Source organism: Eucyclogobius newberryi, unplaced genomic scaffold, assembly GCF_026437365.1.
Source record: "Eucyclogobius newberryi isolate DKJ021-1_F unplaced genomic scaffold, fEucNew1.0.hap1 SCAF_12, whole genome shotgun sequence".
NCBI lineage: Eukaryota > Metazoa > Chordata > Actinopteri > Gobiiformes > Gobiidae > Eucyclogobius > Eucyclogobius newberryi.
In genome coordinates this window covers 36801806-36821207 of record NW_027315746.1, presented here as the reverse complement: position 1 = coordinate 36821207, position 19402 = coordinate 36801806, and the positions used below count along the sequence as shown (strand labels likewise).

At 51.8% G+C, this 19402-nt stretch overlaps 1 protein-coding gene across 1 annotated transcript in view; it reads left to right on the top strand.

Moving 5' to 3' along the window:
- The first annotated feature begins 1130 nt into the window (after window positions 1-1130).
- Window positions 1131-19402, top strand: part of LOC140356771 (epidermal retinol dehydrogenase 2-like) — a 45559-nt gene continuing 27287 nt past the window's right edge. Inside the window, exons 1-3 of the mRNA XM_072441963.1 lie at window positions 1131-1464; window positions 14697-14828; window positions 14924-15023. Of these exons, the coding sequence (XP_072298064.1) occupies window positions 1144-1464; window positions 14697-14828; window positions 14924-15023 (553 nt within the window). The 5' untranslated portion in view covers window positions 1131-1143. The remainder of the gene's footprint in view (window positions 1465-14696; window positions 14829-14923; window positions 15024-19402) is intronic.

Below are 19402 nucleotides of genomic sequence, written 5' to 3'. Positions count from 1 at the left end.
CTTTTGCACGGGCTTCGCCCGTTTACAACGGTAATGTTCCATTTTCCTACTACTAATTAGTCTGCACGGGGCGTGCATGAGTGAAGGAGTGCGTTAGTGAGTGTTTAGAAGTGGGCGAGCGCTTCGCGCTCGATTTCATGCGCACTACGTGCGCACTTTCGCCGCCGTGCTTCGCACGGCCTTACGAGATTAATAGGCCTCTCGCCAGCTTGTGGCGCTCGGGCCTAAATACAGGTTCAATCACATGGTCTGCACAATACAGAAGCATATAGAGGACTGAAAATGTACGGATATGCGTCAAGCAATGTGTTATTTCCCCCCTGGGATGATAATTAAGTTTTCCAGCGCATTTTTCAGTCTGCTAGTTTTTTACAGGGTCGGTCGGGTTACGGCAAACAGACATATTATTTTGCTCAGCCTCATTGAGTCCCTCCTCACCTCCTCCTCCATCACCTCCTCCATCACGTGTGGTACGCTGGAGCCACAGCCAGGGACAAACAGAGACTACAGCGCTCTCTGATGAGAAGGTGATCGGCTGAAGACTTCCATCTCTGCAGGACCTGAACGTCTCCAGGACTCTGGGACGAGCAGGTCTGATCACAGCCGACCCTTCTCACCCTGGACTATTTGAGCCACTCCCCTCAGGCAGGAGGCCACTCCCCTCAGGCAGGAGGCCACTCCCCTCAGGCAGGAGGCCACTCCCCTCAGGCAGGAGGCCACTCCCCTCAGGCAGGAGGCTCTGGTCCATCCGGACCAGAACCTCCCGTCAGAAGAACAGTTTCTTTCCTCTGCTGTTAGACTCATGAACACTTCCTAAGCACCTTCACTCACTGCACTGTTCACTTCTATTGCACTACATAACTTTATATTTTATTATGTACATATCATGCCGTTTTGTATTCATTGTTCAATGTTTTGTTGTTTGTGTTAAACCGAATCACCAGGATAATTTCCTATGTTTGTGAATTTTGTTCATTGACAAATGGCAATAAACCCTATTCTGATTCTGATTCTGACTTTGATGAACTCCAAGACATGGAGCCGAGCTGTGAGCTCTAAGCAAGCCCACACCAGCCTGCTGCCTTCTGAGGATTCATTTTCGATCTCTGCACTTAAAGATTTATCTTTCTTTTCAGATTCACCATGAATTTCCTCCTGGAGACTCTGCGGGTGTTGCTGCTGTCGCTGTGGTTTAACATCGAGTCGTTCATCCACCTGTTCATCCCTCGGAGGAAGAAGAGCATCACTGGCGAGGTGGTGTTGATCACCGGGTCAGGCAGTGGCATCGGGCGCCTGATGGCCCAGGAGTTTGCCTCATACCAGACTGTACTGGTACTGTGGGACATCAACCAAGACGGCCTGAAGGAGACGACCACGCTGGCCCGTGAGAGTGGTGCGGCCCGGGTCTACTCCTACGTCTGTGACTGCAGCAGCAAGGACGATGTTTACAGGGTTGCTGACCAGGTAATATTAGTCTATGTAAACGCGTGTCTTGGGCGTCCTGTGTTTTTGGCTGCGCGATTCCTGCGTTTTTAGCATCAGATGCTCCGGTGACGTGCTACGCCCGACCCGGAAAAAGAGCCAAAACAAAGAAACACATTTCCCCACTCTTCATCTGTCAGAACAAAGTGACCTTTGTTGGATTGAATATATCTGAGAAAACAAAATAAGACGGGACGAGGTTGTTCAGTTAAGCCAGTTTATTGCCTGACAATTGCAGGCTAATACAAAGCAGCACATTGTGTCCCTTCACATGCACGGAGTCCACCTGTTTATGGTACATTCAGTTTGTATCCAGACATTGGACAAATATCATGAAGGAAATGCATCACATTAGGTGTGGAAATGTCTGGTTTGGTTAAATATAGTAAAACAGAATTGCCTGTTATGCAGATGATATGTTCTGTCCCATAAATCGTTTCAAATTGTCTATTATATTGGGCCAATGGTTCCGGGGCACCAGCCGTTTTAGGCATTTAATCATTCTGTAATCAATTATCTAAATTCATTTATTGAAAAATATTTTTGCTAAATGAATGAACACTTTACCAAATGTGGTTTAGGAAGATTTATTGACCAAATTGTTAAACGGATAAATATGAATATGGAATATGCAAATTAGTCGATAACAGATGGAGCCACTACATATGATTGTTCTAAATCCATCTAGTTGTGTGTTTAGAGTTAAGTTGAATATAATATCATCTCATCAGCCAGATTGTGAAATACATGCGTTTTTCATACGACCAGGCGCAAGTGCTGTGACCTTTAGGAGCCGCCAGAGTTCACTCAGGGGTCAGCTCGGTCCACACGCTGGGCAGGGCAGGGCCACTCTGGAGAAGCACCGGATCAGGTTCAGTGCTCTGCGTTCTCCTTGGCTCTGAGGCTCAGGTAAAGGGCCGTTGCACAGATTCACCGATGAGGCTGGTCTGAGAGACAGTCCTAGGTCCAAGTTCTGTGGTAGACTTGAGAAGTTGCAAAAAGGTCCTTTGCTAAAAAAGGTACAGAATTCTTATTTATGGGAGAGAAAAGTTATGTATATGGAATATTTATGAAATTTCCCCATGTGGGACAATAAAGGAATATCTTATATGGAATGTCTTTGTTGCGTAGGTCAGAGATGAGCCCACATCTCATCTGATGAACCCCTCCAATGGAACTGAGTTGGTCTTCCCCCTCTGTCACTGACTCCTGCGCGGGTTGGGTTTTGACACCATTGTTCAACCAATCTGCACAGCATGCTGAGTCAGAGCTGAGAAGATCTGGAATATATCCGATGTAGCCATTGTTTAGATCAGGGAACCTTTTATGCACCACGGACCGGAATAATGTAGGTTTATTTTCACGGACCGGCCAGATAAATATGGCAAAAATAAGTGCATAAAATGATCTGAATCAGTGGGGGCCCTGCACGTGTTTCTGTGCATGAGGTGGTACCATCTAGGGGTGTGTGTTTCTTAAGTCCAGTCTGCTCCGTCATTTTGATAGGATGTTGGAAATGGTAGTAAGGTTTTTGCTTCAAACATACGTTTAAGACCATCATTTGCCATCTCCAACAGCTGATCCTCTTGTTGCACATGCTCGATTCGCCCGGTTTACTCACAAATGGGTCACGGATCCAGTCACATGCAGTTTGCGGATCTTTCGTGCACGGGTAGTAGCGCTCAAACTCCGCCAGTGGTCGCAAAGTCTGGGGAATGTCTGGGGAATGTCTGAACGTGAGCTCTCTGCATTGCTTTCCAATGCTGCATTTCAATATATTTTATATGCAATTTTAGGAAAAAAACAAAACATGGAAAAGAGCTGCCTGTATATGAAGCATGACTGCAAACATCTCCCTCGTGTGGTGCTTTTGAGGGCTGCAGTTCTGTCATTGGTTCAAACACTATCACCATAGTCCAGTCCAGTGTTTGGTGAAGAGCTTTTTTTTCTTGTGAGGTCAGATCATTAATCTGATGCAGAAGTGGCGCAAACCACACCTGAGTGTGCAGAGACTAGCGTTGGTGCAGAGCTAGTAGCTAGCTTAGGTGTAGCATTGCTAGCCTGATCCTCGGTAGCGTTGTTCTTATTTTTCTTCGACATGTTCACAACATCAGTGTCCAGTTATATGACTTCTCCCACATGAACATATGGGGTCTCCCCAGGTGAACTTGTAAAAAACACAACAGCGGCTGGTCCATTAGTGGCGCTGGGGCCATTAATGGGCCTTTGTGTCTAAAAACAATATAATTTATTCAGAAATATCCATCCATCTTCTTCCGCTTTATCCGGGGCCGGGTCGCGGGGGCAGCAGTCTGAGCAGGGACTCCCAGACTTCCTCCTCCCCAGACACTTCCTCTAACTCCTCCGGGGGGATCCCGAGGCGTTCCCAGGCCAGCCGAGAGACAGTCTCTCCAGCGTGTCCTGGGTCTTCCCCGGGGCCTCTTCCCGGTGGGACATGCCTGAAACACCTCCCGAGGGAGGGGCCCAGGAGGCTCCGGAACAGATGCCCGAGCCACCTCACCAGTAGGAGCAGCGGCTCTACTCTGAGCTCCCCTTGTGTGACTGAGCTCCTCACCTTATCTCTAAGGGAGCGCCCAGCCACACGGCGGAGGAAACTCATTTCGACCGCTTGTATCCGCGATCTTGTTCTTTCGGTCACTACCCAAAGCTCATGACCATAGGTGAGGGTAGGAACGTAGACCGACCGGTAAATAGAGAGCTTTGCCTTTCGGCTCAGCTCCCTCTTTACCACAACGGTCGATGCAGCGACTGCATCACTGCAGCCGCTGCACCGATCCACCTGTCGATCTCACGCTCCATCCTTCCCTCACTCATGAACGAGACCCCGAGATACTTGAACTCCGAAATATCTTATATTCTTATTAGTGTCACGCCAGGGTTCAGAATAAGCGGCATCGCAAGATGTGACGCAATTTCTCTCAAATGCGATGCATTCATCATAAAAAAGTGCTTTTGTTTCGCAGCTTTTGTGATACAAAAATTTGTTCAATTGTGTAAACAAAGCGCCTAAAAGTACTGATCACTGTCAATCCATCGTCAATAACGTCATGACACATGTAGGACGCGGTGTTGTCATGACACATGTAGGACACTGTGTTGTCATGACACATGTAGGACACTGTGTTGTCATGACACATGTAGGACACTGTGTTGTCATGACACATGTAGGACACTGTGTGGACATGACACATGTAGGACGCTGTGTGGACATGACACATGTAGGACGCTGTGTTGTCATGACACATGTAGGACACTGTGTTGTCATGACACATGTAGGACACTGTGTGGACATGACACATGTAGGACGCTGTGTGGACATGACACATGTAGGACGCTGTGTTGTCATGACGCATGTAGGACGCTGTGTGGACATGACACATGTAGGACACTGTGTGGACGTGACACATGTAGGACGCTGTGTTGTCGTGACACATGTAGGACACTGTGTGGACATGACACATGTAGGACGCTGTGTGGACATGACACATGTAGGACGCTGTGTTGTCATGACACATGTGGGACACTGTGTGGACATGACACATGTAGGACACTGTGTGGACATGACACATGTAGGACGCTGTGTGGACATGACACATGTAGGACGCTGTGTTGTCATGACACATGTAGGACACTGTGTTGTCATGACACATGTAGGACGCTGTGTTGACATGACACATGTTGGACACTGTGTGGACATGACACATGTTGGACACTGTGTGGACATGACACATGTGGGACACTGTGTGGACATGACACATGTAGGACGCTGTGTTGACATGACACATGTTGGACAGTGTGTGGACATGACACATGTAGGACGCTGTGTGGACATGACACATGTTGGACGCTGTGTTGACATGACACATGTTGGACACTGTGTGGTCATGACACATGTTGGACACTGTGTGGACATGACACATGTAGGACACTGTGTGGTCATGACACATGTTGGACACTGTGTGGACATGACACATGTAGGACACTGTGTGGACATGACACATGTAGGACACTGTGTGGACATGACACATGTAGGACACTGTGTGGACATGACACATGTAGGACACTGTGTGGACATGACACATGTAGGACACTGTGTGGACATGACACATGTGGGACACTGTGTGGACATGACACATGTAGGACACATGACACATGTAGGACGCTGTGTGGACATGACACATGTAGGACACTGTGTTGTCATGACACATGTAGGACACTGTGTGGACGTGACACATGTAGGACGCTGTGTTGTCATGACACATGTAGGACGCTGTGTTGTCATGACACATGTAGGACACTGTGTGGACATGACACATGTAGGACACTGTGTTGTCATGACACATGTAGGACGCTGTGTTGTCATGACACATGTAGGACACTGTGTGGACATGACACATGTAGGACGCTGTGTGGACATGACACATGTAGGACGCTGTGTTGTCATGACGCATGTAGGACGCTGTGTGGACATGACACATGTAGGACACTGTGTGGACGTGACACATGTAGGACGCTGTGTTGTCGTGACACATGTAGGACACTGTGTGGACATGACACATGTAGGACACTGTGTGGACATGACACATGTAGGACACTGTGTGGACATGACACATGTAGGACAGTGTGTGGACATGACACATGTAGGACAGTGTGTGGACATGACACATGTAGGACGCTGTGTGGACATGACACATGTAGGACGCTGTGTGGACATGACACATGTAGGACGCTGTGTTGTCATGACACATGTGGGACACTGTGTGGACATGACACATGTAGGACAGTGTGTGGACATGACACATGTAGGACGCTGTGTTGTCATGACACATGTAGGACGCTGTGTGGACATGACACATGTAGGACGCTGTGTGGACATGACACATGTAGGACGCTGTGTTGTCATGACACATGTTGGACGCTGTGTTGTCATGGCACATGTAGGACACTGTGTTGACATGACACATGTAGGACAGTGTGTGGACATGACACATGTAGGACGCTGTGTGGACATGACACATGTAGGACGCTGTGTTGTCATGACACATGTAGGACACTGTGGACATGACACATGTAGGACGCTGTGTGGACATGACACATGTAGGACGCTGCTGTCTCAGTGAGTCTGAAAGTGGGAGGAGCCACGTGCTGTAAAGTTAGTGTCACAGATTCAGACTCTGAGGTCAGAGGTCAATAACTCCTAAACACTAAAGTCTTTGCAGATCATTCACTGCCAAAATATTCATATTTACACTGCAGTGACACGACCTCGTTTTTAACAATCAGATGTGTGTTTTGGGCTCAGCCAATCACACGCTCCGAATGTGCAGCAGGAGCTGAGACGAGACGAGTGCTTAGGGACCGTCATCAAATATCAAAACGAAAAATGGAATGGAAGGTCAAATAGAGCGGTACAATTTGAATAACATAAAATACACCATGACGGAAACACCACAGCAACATTTATGTTTCCGAGTGTAATGACAATTAATATGTAAATGAGACTCATTTAAATAGTCGTCTGATGATGATGATGATGATGATGATGATGATGATGATGATGATGATGATGATGGAAGAAAGTTGTAAATAAGGCTCTGACTTTGTGTTGATTAATTTGTTCAACAACTAATTTTATTTGCAAGTTTTCTGTTTTATTTAAAGAAAAAATGTTTAAAAAGTGTTTAAGTTAATTTGTTAAGAGTTTTTTCCAAATAGAATGTTTACAAATACATTTTAAATAAATGATCGTGTTGTATCAATGGAAAATATTGATTGTTAGTCACTTTTGTGTTTTGCTATGCAATTATGAAATTGCTAAACAAATTTTGAAAAATTAATGGATTGTTTAGCAGCTGCTGCAGCTGCACAAGTGAAAATCCTTCATCTGAACCTGTAAACGTGTAAGATAAAAATATACGTCCATATATATATATATAGATGTATACTTTGTTTGCGCGCCGCGTGGTCTGTGGTCTGCTGCGCAGCCTGCGTCACTTTTCTATGTTCCCGTGGGGCGCTTTTGGGGATTTTTAACCAATCAAATCACAATCAAAAGTGACTACGTCCCTGTGGTTTTCTCCAGAGGAAAATAGCGACTGATGGGCCCAATATGAGCGCCCTTTTGAACGTAGTAGTTACGCCATGAAGCTAGAGACGGACATGTGACGCAGACATGTGACGCGCGGACATGTGACGCGCGGACATGTGACGCGCGGACATGTGACGCAGACATGTGACGCGGACATGTGACGCGGACATGTGACGCGGACATGTGACGCAGACATGTGACGCGGACATGTGACGCGCGGACATGTGACGCGCGGACATGTGACGCGCGGACATGTGACGCGCGGACATGTGACGCGCGGACATGTGACGCGCGGACATGTGACACAGACATGTGACGCAGACATGTGACGCAGACATGTGACACAGACATGTGAGACAAACGTGTGACGCAGACGTGTGACACAGACATGTGACACAGACATGTGACGCAAACGTGTGACGCAGACATGTGACGCAGACATGTGAGACAGACGTGTGAGGCAGACGTGTGACGCAGACATGTGACACAAACATGTGACACAGACATGTGACGCGGACATGTGACGCGGACATGTGACGCGGACATGTGAAGCGGACATGTGACGCGGACATGTGACGCGCGGACATGTGACGCGGACATGTGACACAAACATGTGAGACAAACATGTGACGCGGACATGTGACACAGACATGTGACACAGACATGTGACACAGACATGTGAGACAAACATGTGACGCGGACATGTGACGCAAACATGTGACGCGGACATGTGACACAGACATGTGACACAGACATGTGAGACAAACATGTGACGCAAACCTGTGACACAGACATGTGACACAAACATGTGAGACAAACATGTGACGCGGACATGTGACGCAAACATGTGACGCGGACATGTGACACAGACATGTGACACAGACATGTGACACAGACATGTGAGACAAACATGTGACGCGGACATGTGACGCAAACATGTGACACAGACGTGGGACACAGACATGTGACACAGACATGTGACACAGACATGTGACACAAACATGTGAGACAAACATGTGACGCGGACATGTGACGCAAACATGTGACACAGACATGTGACACAGACATGTGAGACAAACATGTGACGCGGACATGTGAGACAGACATGTGACACAGACATGTGACACAGACATGTGACACAAACATGTGAGACAAACATGTGACGCGGACATGTGACACAGACATGTGACACAGACATGTGACACAGACATGTGAGACAAACATGTGACGCGGACATGTGACGCAAACATGTGACGCGGACATGTGACACAGACATGTGACACAGACATGTGACACAGACATGTGAGACAAACATGTGACGCAAACATGTGACACAGACATGTGAGACAGACATGTGACGCAGACATGTGACACAGACGTGTGAGACAAACATGTGACACAGACATGTGACGCAGACATGTGACGCAGACATGTGACGCAGACGTGTGACACAGACGTGTGACACAGACGTGTGACGCAGACGTGTGACGCAGACATGTGATGCAGACATGTGAAGCAAACGTGTGACGCAGACATGTGACGCAGACATGTGAAAAAAACATGTGACGCAGACACGTGAAACAAACATGTGACACAGACATGTGACACAGACATGTGACACAGACATGTGAGACAAACATGTGACGCGGACATGTGACGCAAACATGTGACGCGGACATGTGACACAGACATGTGACACAGACATGTGACACAGACATGTGAGACAAACATGTGACGCGGACATGTGACGCAAACATGTGACACAGACATGTGACGCAGACATGTGACGCAGACATGTGACGCAGACATGTGACGCAGACATGTGACGCAGACATGTGACGCAGACATGTGACACAGACGTGTGACACAGACGTGTGACGCAGACGTGTGACGCAGACATGTGATGCAGACATGTGAAGCAAACGTGTGACGCAGACATGTGACGCAGACATGTGAAACAAACATGTGACGCAGACATGTGAAACAAACATGTGACGCAGACACGTGACGCGGACATGTGAGACAAACATGTGACGCAGACACGTGACCCGGACATGTGACACAGACATGTGACACAGACATGTGAGACAAACATGTGACGCGGACATGTGAGACAGACATGTGACACAGACATGTGACACAGACATGTGACACAAACATGTGAGACAAACATGTGACGCGGACATGTGACACAGACATGTGACACAGACATGTGACACAGACATGTGAGACAAACATGTGACGCGGACATGTGACGCAAACATGTGACGCGGACATGTGACACAGACATGTGACACAGACATGTGACACAGACATGTGAGACAAACATGTGACGCAAACATGTGACACAGACATGTGAGACAGACATGTGACGCAGACATGTGACACAGACGTGTGAGACAAACATGTGACACAGACATGTGACGCAGACATGTGACGCAGACATGTGACGCAGACATGTGACGCAGACATGTGACACAGACGTGTGACACAGACGTGTGACGCAGACGTGTGACGCAGACATGTGATGCAGACATGTGAAGCAAACGTGTGACGCAGACATGTGACGCAGACATGTGAAAAAAACATGTGACGCAGACACGTGAAACAAACATGTGACACAGACATGTGACACAGACATGTGACACAGACATGTGAGACAAACATGTGACGCGGACATGTGACGCAAACATGTGACGCGGACATGTGACACAGACATGTGACACAGACATGTGACACAGACATGTGAGACAAACATGTGACGCGGACATGTGACGCAAACATGTGACACAGACATGTGAGACAGACATGTGACGCAGACATGTGACGCAGACATGTGACGCAGACATGTGACGCAGACATGTGACGCAGACATGTGACACAGACGTGTGACACGGACGTGTGACGCAGACGTGTGACGCAGACATGTGATGCAGACATGTGAAGCAAACGTGTGACGCAGACATGTGACGCAGACATGTGAAACAAACATGTGACGCAGACATGTGAAACAAACATGTGACGCAGACACGTGACGCGGACATGTGAGACAAACATGTGACGCAGACACGTGACCCGGACATGTGACACAGACATGTGACGCAGACGTGTGAGACAAACATGTGACGCAGACATGTGACACAGACATGTGAGACAAACATGTGACGCAGACACGTGACCCGGACATGTGAGACAAACATGTGACGCAGACACGTGACCCGGACATGTGAGACAAACATGTGACGCAGACACGTGACCCGGACATGTGAGACAAACATGTGACGCAGACACGTGACGTGGACACGTGATGCGGACACGTGACGCAGACACGTGACGTGGACACGTGACGCGGACACGTGACGCGGACACGTGACGCGGACACGTGACGCGGACACGTGACGCGGACACGTGACGCGGACATGTGAGACAAACATGTGACGCAGACACGTGACGCGGACATGTGAGACAAACATGTGACGCAGACACGTGACGCGGACATGTGAGACAAACATGTGACGCAGACACGTGACGCAGACACGTGACGCAGACACGTGACGCGGACACGTGACGCGGACACGTGACGCGGACACATGACGCGGACATGTGAAACAAACATGTGACGCAGACACGTGACGCGGACATGTGAAACAAACATGTGACGCAGACACGTGACGCGGACATGTGACGCAGACACGTGACGCAGACACGTGACGCAGACACGTGACGCAGACACGTGACACGGACATGTGAGACAAACATGTGACGCAGACACGTGACCCGGACATGTGAGACAAACATGTGACGCAGACACGTGACGCAGACACGTGACGCAGACACGTGACGCAGACATGTGACGCAGACACGTGACGCGGACATGTGAGACAAACATGTGACGCAGACACGTGACGCGGACATGTGAGACAAACATGTGACGCAGACACGTGACCCGGACATGTGAGACAAACATGTGACGCAGACACGTGACCCGGACATGTGAGACAAACATGTGACGCAGACACGTGACGCGGACACGTGATGCGGACACGTGACGCGGACACGTGACGCGGACACGTGACGCGGACACGTGGCGCGGACACGTGACGCGGACACGTGACGCGGACACGTGACGCGGACACGTGACGCGGACACGTGACGCGGACACGTGACGCGGACACGTGACGCGGACACGTGACGCGGACATGTGAGACAAACATGTGACGCAGACACGTGACGCAGACACGTGACGCAGACACGTGACGCAGACACGTGACGCAGACACGTGACGCAGACACATGACGCGGACATGTGAGACAAACATGTGACGCAGACACGTGACGCGGACACGTGACGCGGACACGTGACGCGGACACATGACGCGGACATGTGAAACAAACATGTGACGCAGACACGTGACGCAGACACGTGACGCAGACACGTGACGCAGACACGTGACGCAGACACGTGACGCAGACACGTGACGCAGACACGTGACGCAGACACGTGACGCAGACACGTGACGCAGACACGTGACGCAGACACGTGACGCAGACACGTGACGCAGACACGTGACGCAGACATGTGAGACAAACATGTGACGCAGACACGTGACGCGGACATGTGAGACAAACATGTGACGCAGACACGTGACGCAGACACGTGACGCAGACACGTGACGCAGACACGTGACGCAGACACGTGACGCAGACACATGACGCGGACATGTGAGACAAACATGTGACGCAGACACGTGACGCGGACATGTGAGACAAACATGTGACGCAGACACGTGACGCAGACACGTGACGCAGACACGTGACGCGGACATGTGAGACAAACATGTGCGCGCGCCTACAGGAAGTGCCACACCCTGTGTTTTCCGTGTTTACGTGGTAAAACTGCATCTACAGAGTCTGTGACAAAAGACACGTCCAAAAACGACTCAGATTGAGCTGCTCAACTGTTACTGACTTTATTTGTGTTGAAGTGAAAGCAGCTGATTTCATATCAATCTGAGCCGAGACATGTGTCTGTCAAACTCCGTTACCGTGACAACAAACACAGTTTTTTTTTGTTTATTACTTGCATAAGGCTAACGCTAAGCATTAACTTCTATTGATAAAAATATGCCTTTGTTATTATAAAACCTATGAAAGAAAGTTATAAATGACAATAAAGTCTGTGAGGATGAAATATAAACATGTGACACGTGTAGTTCAGAGTCACTAAAGCCACTGAAGCTGTTTTATCAAACACCAACAACTGTTTGTGTTTTTATTCCTCTTCATGTCGTCATGTTACTCTGCTCTAGAAGTGACAGAATCACTGACATGTTTGATTTGCTCTTTTCATTTTATAAAGTGTCAAATGTAATTTTATGTCAAATGTATTTTCTCACACATGGAATCTGCCTCTAAGTCGTTGTATTATCATTAACACAAGTGGAAATAAAGTGTGTTTACTTCATTAATTCAGTTGTAAAAGTGTATTTTAAATATGTATCCAAACAGTTAATGTTAAACATTTCAATTTGGGCATTTACAAAACAAAAACACGATCATGTCAAATAGCGCCCCCTATAATTTGTACCACCAGCCGCCACTGAATAAAGAGCGATTATTTGCATGAGTACGACCGCAGCCTGACGGGCACGGACGTCAGAGGAAGGAACTTTAAAACCGTGATCTGATGACACTTCCTGTGGTCGGATAAATGTCGCCTACACATTTTAATATGTCAAAATAACTCAAAGTGCTTTACATAGAATCGAACAAACATTAGAGTTTGATTTTATTTGAAGTCAGTCGATACAAATAAGTGCATAAGTGCAAATACATGTCACTAAAACAAAACATTCTAGAATTTGGTTTCTTATTCAAGCTCCAAAAGGAGTGGGAAGAAAACGTATTTAAAAAAGTTACACATGTGGAAGGCTTAAAAAGACAAATGAGATTAGCTTGAAGCTTATTTGCGAAAGTTGTCAAATTTGTTAATTTTCAAAATAAGTCAATGTTTTTGTTCAATGGTTTATTTTTGCTAATGTTGATCACTATGTCAGTCCAGTCCTTGATTGTTGGATCAGTTGGCATTGTCCATTTTTTGGGATGGTCTTTCTTCAAGTTCAAGGCTTCTGAGGCCCACATACATCGCTCTAAAACCATGGGAAATGGTGAGGCCAAAAACAGTCTTTAGTGCTTTATTGACCTTAGTCCTATATTTCTGAACAACGGGACAGTCCTGACAACCACAGTTTCTTGAGCTAGTTGTATTTCCTTGTGAACATTTGATTTTGTGGTTTTCCATTGAGCTGTACATACTTTCCCACTCTTCATCTTCTTTTCCCATTTATTTACATAAACATATTTAGTACAGTGGCTGTGCAAAAGTTTTAGTTTTTCCTGCAGATCATTGTTTTGATTTTTTATGATATAATTTTACCTCTTCAAACTGATTTAGCTGCATCCCAAAAGATTGGTGGAGAAGTTTCACCATAGTCATTTTCCTCTACATAAGTTTCAGTGTGGTTTGACTTGTGGCCACGCCCCCTCTCGCTGCTCCAGCCACTGCTGACTTCAACACAGTCGTATTTAAGGGGGACATTATTTATTTCTGCTAAATAACTGTAGGAAGGCAACTTAAAATATGAGTTTGACAATGTTTTACTTAATTCTTGCCATTTGTGCACTTTGTTCGGAATTTGAGCCACATTTGGCATTGTCCAGTGTTTTCTTCCCTCGACCGCCACACTACCATCATGAACATGTCACATCCCATTTAAAACCTCTGGATGTGTTTTTCAGTCCCAAGAAGTAGCTACGCATGAACAAGCAAAGACTGGCCATCAACACGTGGCAGCGGCAGCTCGTAAACACAGGCTCTGCGGCGCTGATGTCACATGAGTCACGAGAGTGAGGGGAAAACACACATTATGGACAGACGCAGGGCCGAGTCGCATACAATCATGTTGAGCGTAATACATGATGTTGTTGTTGCATCTCGTTTGTCCAAGTGCTATGTTCATATAGGAAATAAAAAAACATATAATGAAATGGTACAAACACGCATTCAACTACAGTCTGTGCTCATGTGGCTGTACTCTGTGTTTCAGGTGAAGCGTGAGGTGGGAGATGTCACGATTCTGGTGAATAACGCAGGGATTGTCACAGGGAAGAAGTTCATGGATGCTCCAGACTCCTTGATCGAGAAGACGATGGAAGTGAACACTATGGCTCACTTCTGGGTAAGAGTGGCTGTTCTGTGGACTAAAACGTGCTTGTATTCACTTTAGTATTTAGTCCATGTTTTGTGTTGAATGTTATTTTGCTCACGTGACAGATGTATAAGGCCTTCCTTCCTGCCATGATCGCCAACAACCATGGACACCTGGTCAGCATAGCCAGCTCAGCGGGTCTTCTGGGAGTCAATGGATTGGCAGGTTTGTGACCGTTTTTGTTACTATGAGAAGAAGTTCAGCAGGTTTGGTCCAGACTTGAACTCAATGTGGTGTTGAAGGAGGAGGGCACGTATCAGGAGGAGGAGGAGGGCGCGTATCGGGAGGAGGAGGAGGAGGAGGAGGGCGCGTATCGGGAGGAGGAGGAGGGCGCGTATCGGGAGGAGGAGGAGGAGGGCACGTATCGGGAGGAGGAGGAGGGCGCGTATCGGGAGGAGGAGGAGGGCGCGTATCGGGAGGAGGAGGAGGAGGGCACGTATCGGGAGGAGGAGGAGGAGGAGGAGGGCGCGTATCGGGAGGAGGAGGAGGGCGCATATCGGGAGGAGGAGGAGGAGGGCACGTATCGGGAGGAGGAGGAGGGCGCGTATCGGGATGAGGAGGAGGAGGAGGGCATGTATCTGGAGGAGGACGAGGGCACGTATCAGGAGGAGGAGGAGGGCGCGTATCGGGAGGAGGAGGAGGAGGGCACGTATCGGGAGGAGGAGGGCGCGTATCGGGAGGAGGAGGAGGGCACGTATCGGGATGAGGAGGAGGAGGAGGGCATGTATCGGGAGGAGGAGGAGGAGGGCACGTATCAGGAGGAGGAGGAGGGCACGTATCGGGAGGAGGAGGAGGAGGGCACGTATCGGGAGGAGGAGGAGGAGGAGGAGGAGGAGGGCGCGTATCAGGAGGAGGAGGAGGAGGAGGAGGAGGGCACGTATCAGGAGGAGGAGGAGGGCGCGTATCGGGAGGAGGAGGAGGGCGCGTATCGGGAGGAGGAGGAGGAGGGCACGTATCGGGAGGAGGTGGAGGGCGCGTATCGGGAGGAGGAGGAGGAGGGCACGTATCGGGAGGAGGAGGAGGAGGGCGCGTATCGGGAGGAGGAGGAGGGCGCGTATCGGGAGGAGGAGGAGGAGGGCACGTATCGGGAGGAGGAGGAGGGCGCGTATCGGGAGGAGGAGGAGGAGGAGGGCGCGTATCGGGAGGAGGAGGAGGAGGGCACGTATCGGGAGGAGGAGGAGGAGGAGGAGGGCGCGTATCGGGAGGAGGAGGAGGAGGGCACGTATCGGGAGGAGGAGGAGGGCGCGTATCGGGATGAGGAGGAGGAGGAGGGCACGTATCGGGAGGAGGAGGAGGGCGCGTATCGGGAGGAGGAGGAGGAGGGCATGTATCGGGAGGAGGAGGAGGGCACGTATCAGGAGGAGGAGGAGGGCACGTATCGGGAGGAGGAGGAGGAGGGCGCGTATCGGGAGGAGGAGGAGGGCGCGTATCGGGAGGAGGAGGAGGGCGCGTATCGGGAGGAGGAGGAGGAGGGCACGTATCGGGAGGAGGAGGAGGGCGCGTATCGGGAGGAGGAGGAGGGCGCGTATCGGGAGGAGGAGGAGGAGGGCACGTATCGGGAGGAGGAGGAGGAGGAGGAGGGCGCGTATCGGGAGGAGGAGGAGGGCGCATATCGGGAGGAGGAGGAGGAGGGCACGTATCGGGAGGAGGAGGAGGGCGCGTATCGGGATGAGGAGGAGGAGGAGGGCATGTATCTGGAGGAGGACGAGGGCACGTATCAGGAGGAGGAGGAGGGCGCGTATCGGGATGAGGAGGAGGAGGAGGGCATGTATCTGGAGGAGGACGAGGGCACGTATCAGGAGGAGGAGGAGGGCATGTATCGGGAGGAGGAGGGCGCGTATCGGGAGGAGGAGGAGGGCACGTATCGGGATGAGGAGGAGGAGGAGGGCATGTATCGGGATGAGGAGGAGGAGGAGGGCATGTATCGGGAGGAGGAGGAGGAGGGCACGTATCAGGAGGAGGAGGAGGAGGGCACGTATCGGGAGGAGGAGGAGGGCGCGTATCGGGAGGAGGAGGAGGGCGCGTATCGGGAGGAGGAGGAGGAGGGCACGTATCGGGAGGAGGAGGAGGAGGAGGAGGGCGCGTATCGGGAGGAGGAGGAGGGCGCATATCGGGAGGAGGAGGAGGAGGGCACGTATCGGGAGGAGGAGGAGGGCGCGTATCGGGATGAGGAGGAGGAGGAGGGCATGTATCTGGAGGAGGACGAGGGCACGTATCAGGAGGAGGAGGAGGGCGCGTATCGGGAGGAGGAGGAGGAGGGCACGTATCGGGAGGAGGAGGGCGCGTATCGGGAGGAGGAGGAGGGCACGTATCGGGATGAGGAGGAGGAGGAGGGCATGTATCGGGAGGAGGAGGAGGAGGGCACGTATCAGGAGGAGGAGGAGGGCACGTATCGGGAGGAGGAGGAGGAGGGCACGTATCGGGAGGAGGAGGAGGAGGAGGAGGAGGAGGGCGCGTATCAGGAGGAGGAGGAGGAGGAGGAGGAGGGCACGTATCAGGAGGAGGAGGAGGGCGCGTATCGGGAGGAGGAGGAGGGCGCGTATCGGGAGGAGGAGGAGGAGGGCACGTATCGGGAGGAGGTGGAGGGCGCGTATCGGGAGGAGGAGGAGGAGGGCACGTATCGGGAGGAGGAGGAGGAGGGCGCGTATCGGGAGGAGGAGGAGGGCGCGTATCGGGAGGAGGAGGAGGAGGGCACGTATCGGGAGGAGGAGGAGGGCGCGTATCGGGAGGAGGAGGAGGAGGAGGGCGCGTATCGGGAGGAGGAGGAGGAGGGCACGTATCGGGAGGAGGAGGAGGAGGAGGAGGGCGCGTATCGGGAGGAGGAGGAGGAGGGCACGTATCGGGAGGAGGAGGAGGGCGCGTATCGGGATGAGGAGGAGGAGGAGGGCACGTATCGGGAGGAGGAGGAGGGCGCGTATCGGGAGGAGGAGGAGGAGGGCATGTATCGGGAGGAGGAGGAGGGCACGTATCAGGAGGAGGAGGAGGGCACGTATCGGGAGGAGGAGGAGGAGGGCGCGTATCGGGAGGAGGAGGAGGGCGCGTATCGGGAGGAGGAGGAGGGCGCGTATCGGGAGGAGGAGGAGGAGGGCACGTATCGGGAGGAGGAGGAGGGCGCGTATCGGGAGGAGGAGGAGGGCGCGTATCGGGAGGAGGAGGAGGAGGGCACGTATCGGGAGGAGGAGGAGGAGGAGGAGGGCGCGTATCGGGAGGAGGAGGAGGGCGCATATCGGGAGGAGGAGGAGGAGGGCACGTATCGGGAGGAGGAGGAGGGCGCGTATCGGGATGAGGAGGAGGAGGAGGGCATGTATCTGGAGGAGGACGAGGGCACGTATCAGGAGGAGGAGGAGGGCGCGTATCGGGAGGAGGAGGAGGAGGGCACGTATCGGGAGGAGGAGGGCGCGTATCGGGAGGAGGAGGAGGGCACGTATCGGGATGAGGAGGAGGAGGAGGGCATGTATCGGGAGGAGGAGGAGGAGGGCACGTATCAGGAGGAGGAGGAGGGCACGTATCGGGAGGAGGAGGAGGAGGGCACGTATCGGGAGGAGGAGGAGGAGGAGGAGGAGGAGGGCGCGTATCAGGAGGAGGAGGAGGAGGAGGAGGAGGGCACGTATCAGGAGGAGGAGGAGGGCGCGTATCGGGAGGAGGAGGAGGGCGCGTATCGGGAGGAGGAGGAGGAGGGCACGTATCGGGAGGAGGTGGAGGGCGCGTATCGGGAGGAGGAGGAGGAGGGCACGTATCGGGAGGAGGAGGAGGAGGGCGCGTATCGGGAGGAGGAGGAGGGCGCGTATCGGGAGGAGGAGGAGGAGGGCACGTATCGGGAGGAGGAGGAGGGCGCGTATCGGGAGGAGGAGGAGGAGGAGGGCGCGTATCGGGAGGAGGAGGAGGAGGGCACGTATCGGGAGGAGGAGGAGGAGGAGGAGGGCGCGTATCGGGAGGAGGAGGAGGAGGGCACGTATCGGGAGGAGGAGGAGGGCGCGTATCGGGATGAGGAGGAGGAGGAGGGCACGTATCGGGAGGAGGAGGAGGGCGCGTATCGGGAGGAGGAGGAGGAGGGCATGTATCGGGAGGAGGAGGAGGGCACGTATCAGGAGGAGGAGGAGGGCACGTATCGGGAGGAGGAGGAGGAGGGCGCGTATCGGGAGGAGGAGGAGGGCGCGTATCGGGAGGAGGAGGAGGAGGGCACGTATCGGGAGGAGGAGGAGGGCGCGTATCGGGAGGAGGAGGAGGAGGAGGGCGCGTATCGGGAGGAGGAGGAGGAGGGCACGTATCGGGAGGAGGAGGAGGAGGAGGAGGGCGCGTATCGGGAGGAGGAGGAGGAGGGCACGTATCGGGAGGAGGAGGAGGGCGCGTATCGGGATGAGGAGGAGGAGGAGGGCACGTATCGGGAGGAGGAGGAGGGCGCGTATCGGGAGGAGGAGGAGGAGGGCATGTATCGGGAGGAGGAGGAGGGCACGTATCAGGAGGAGGAGGAGGGCACGTATCGGGAGGAGGAGGAGGAGGGCGCGTATCGGGAGGAGGAGGAGGGCGCGTATCGGGAGGAGGAG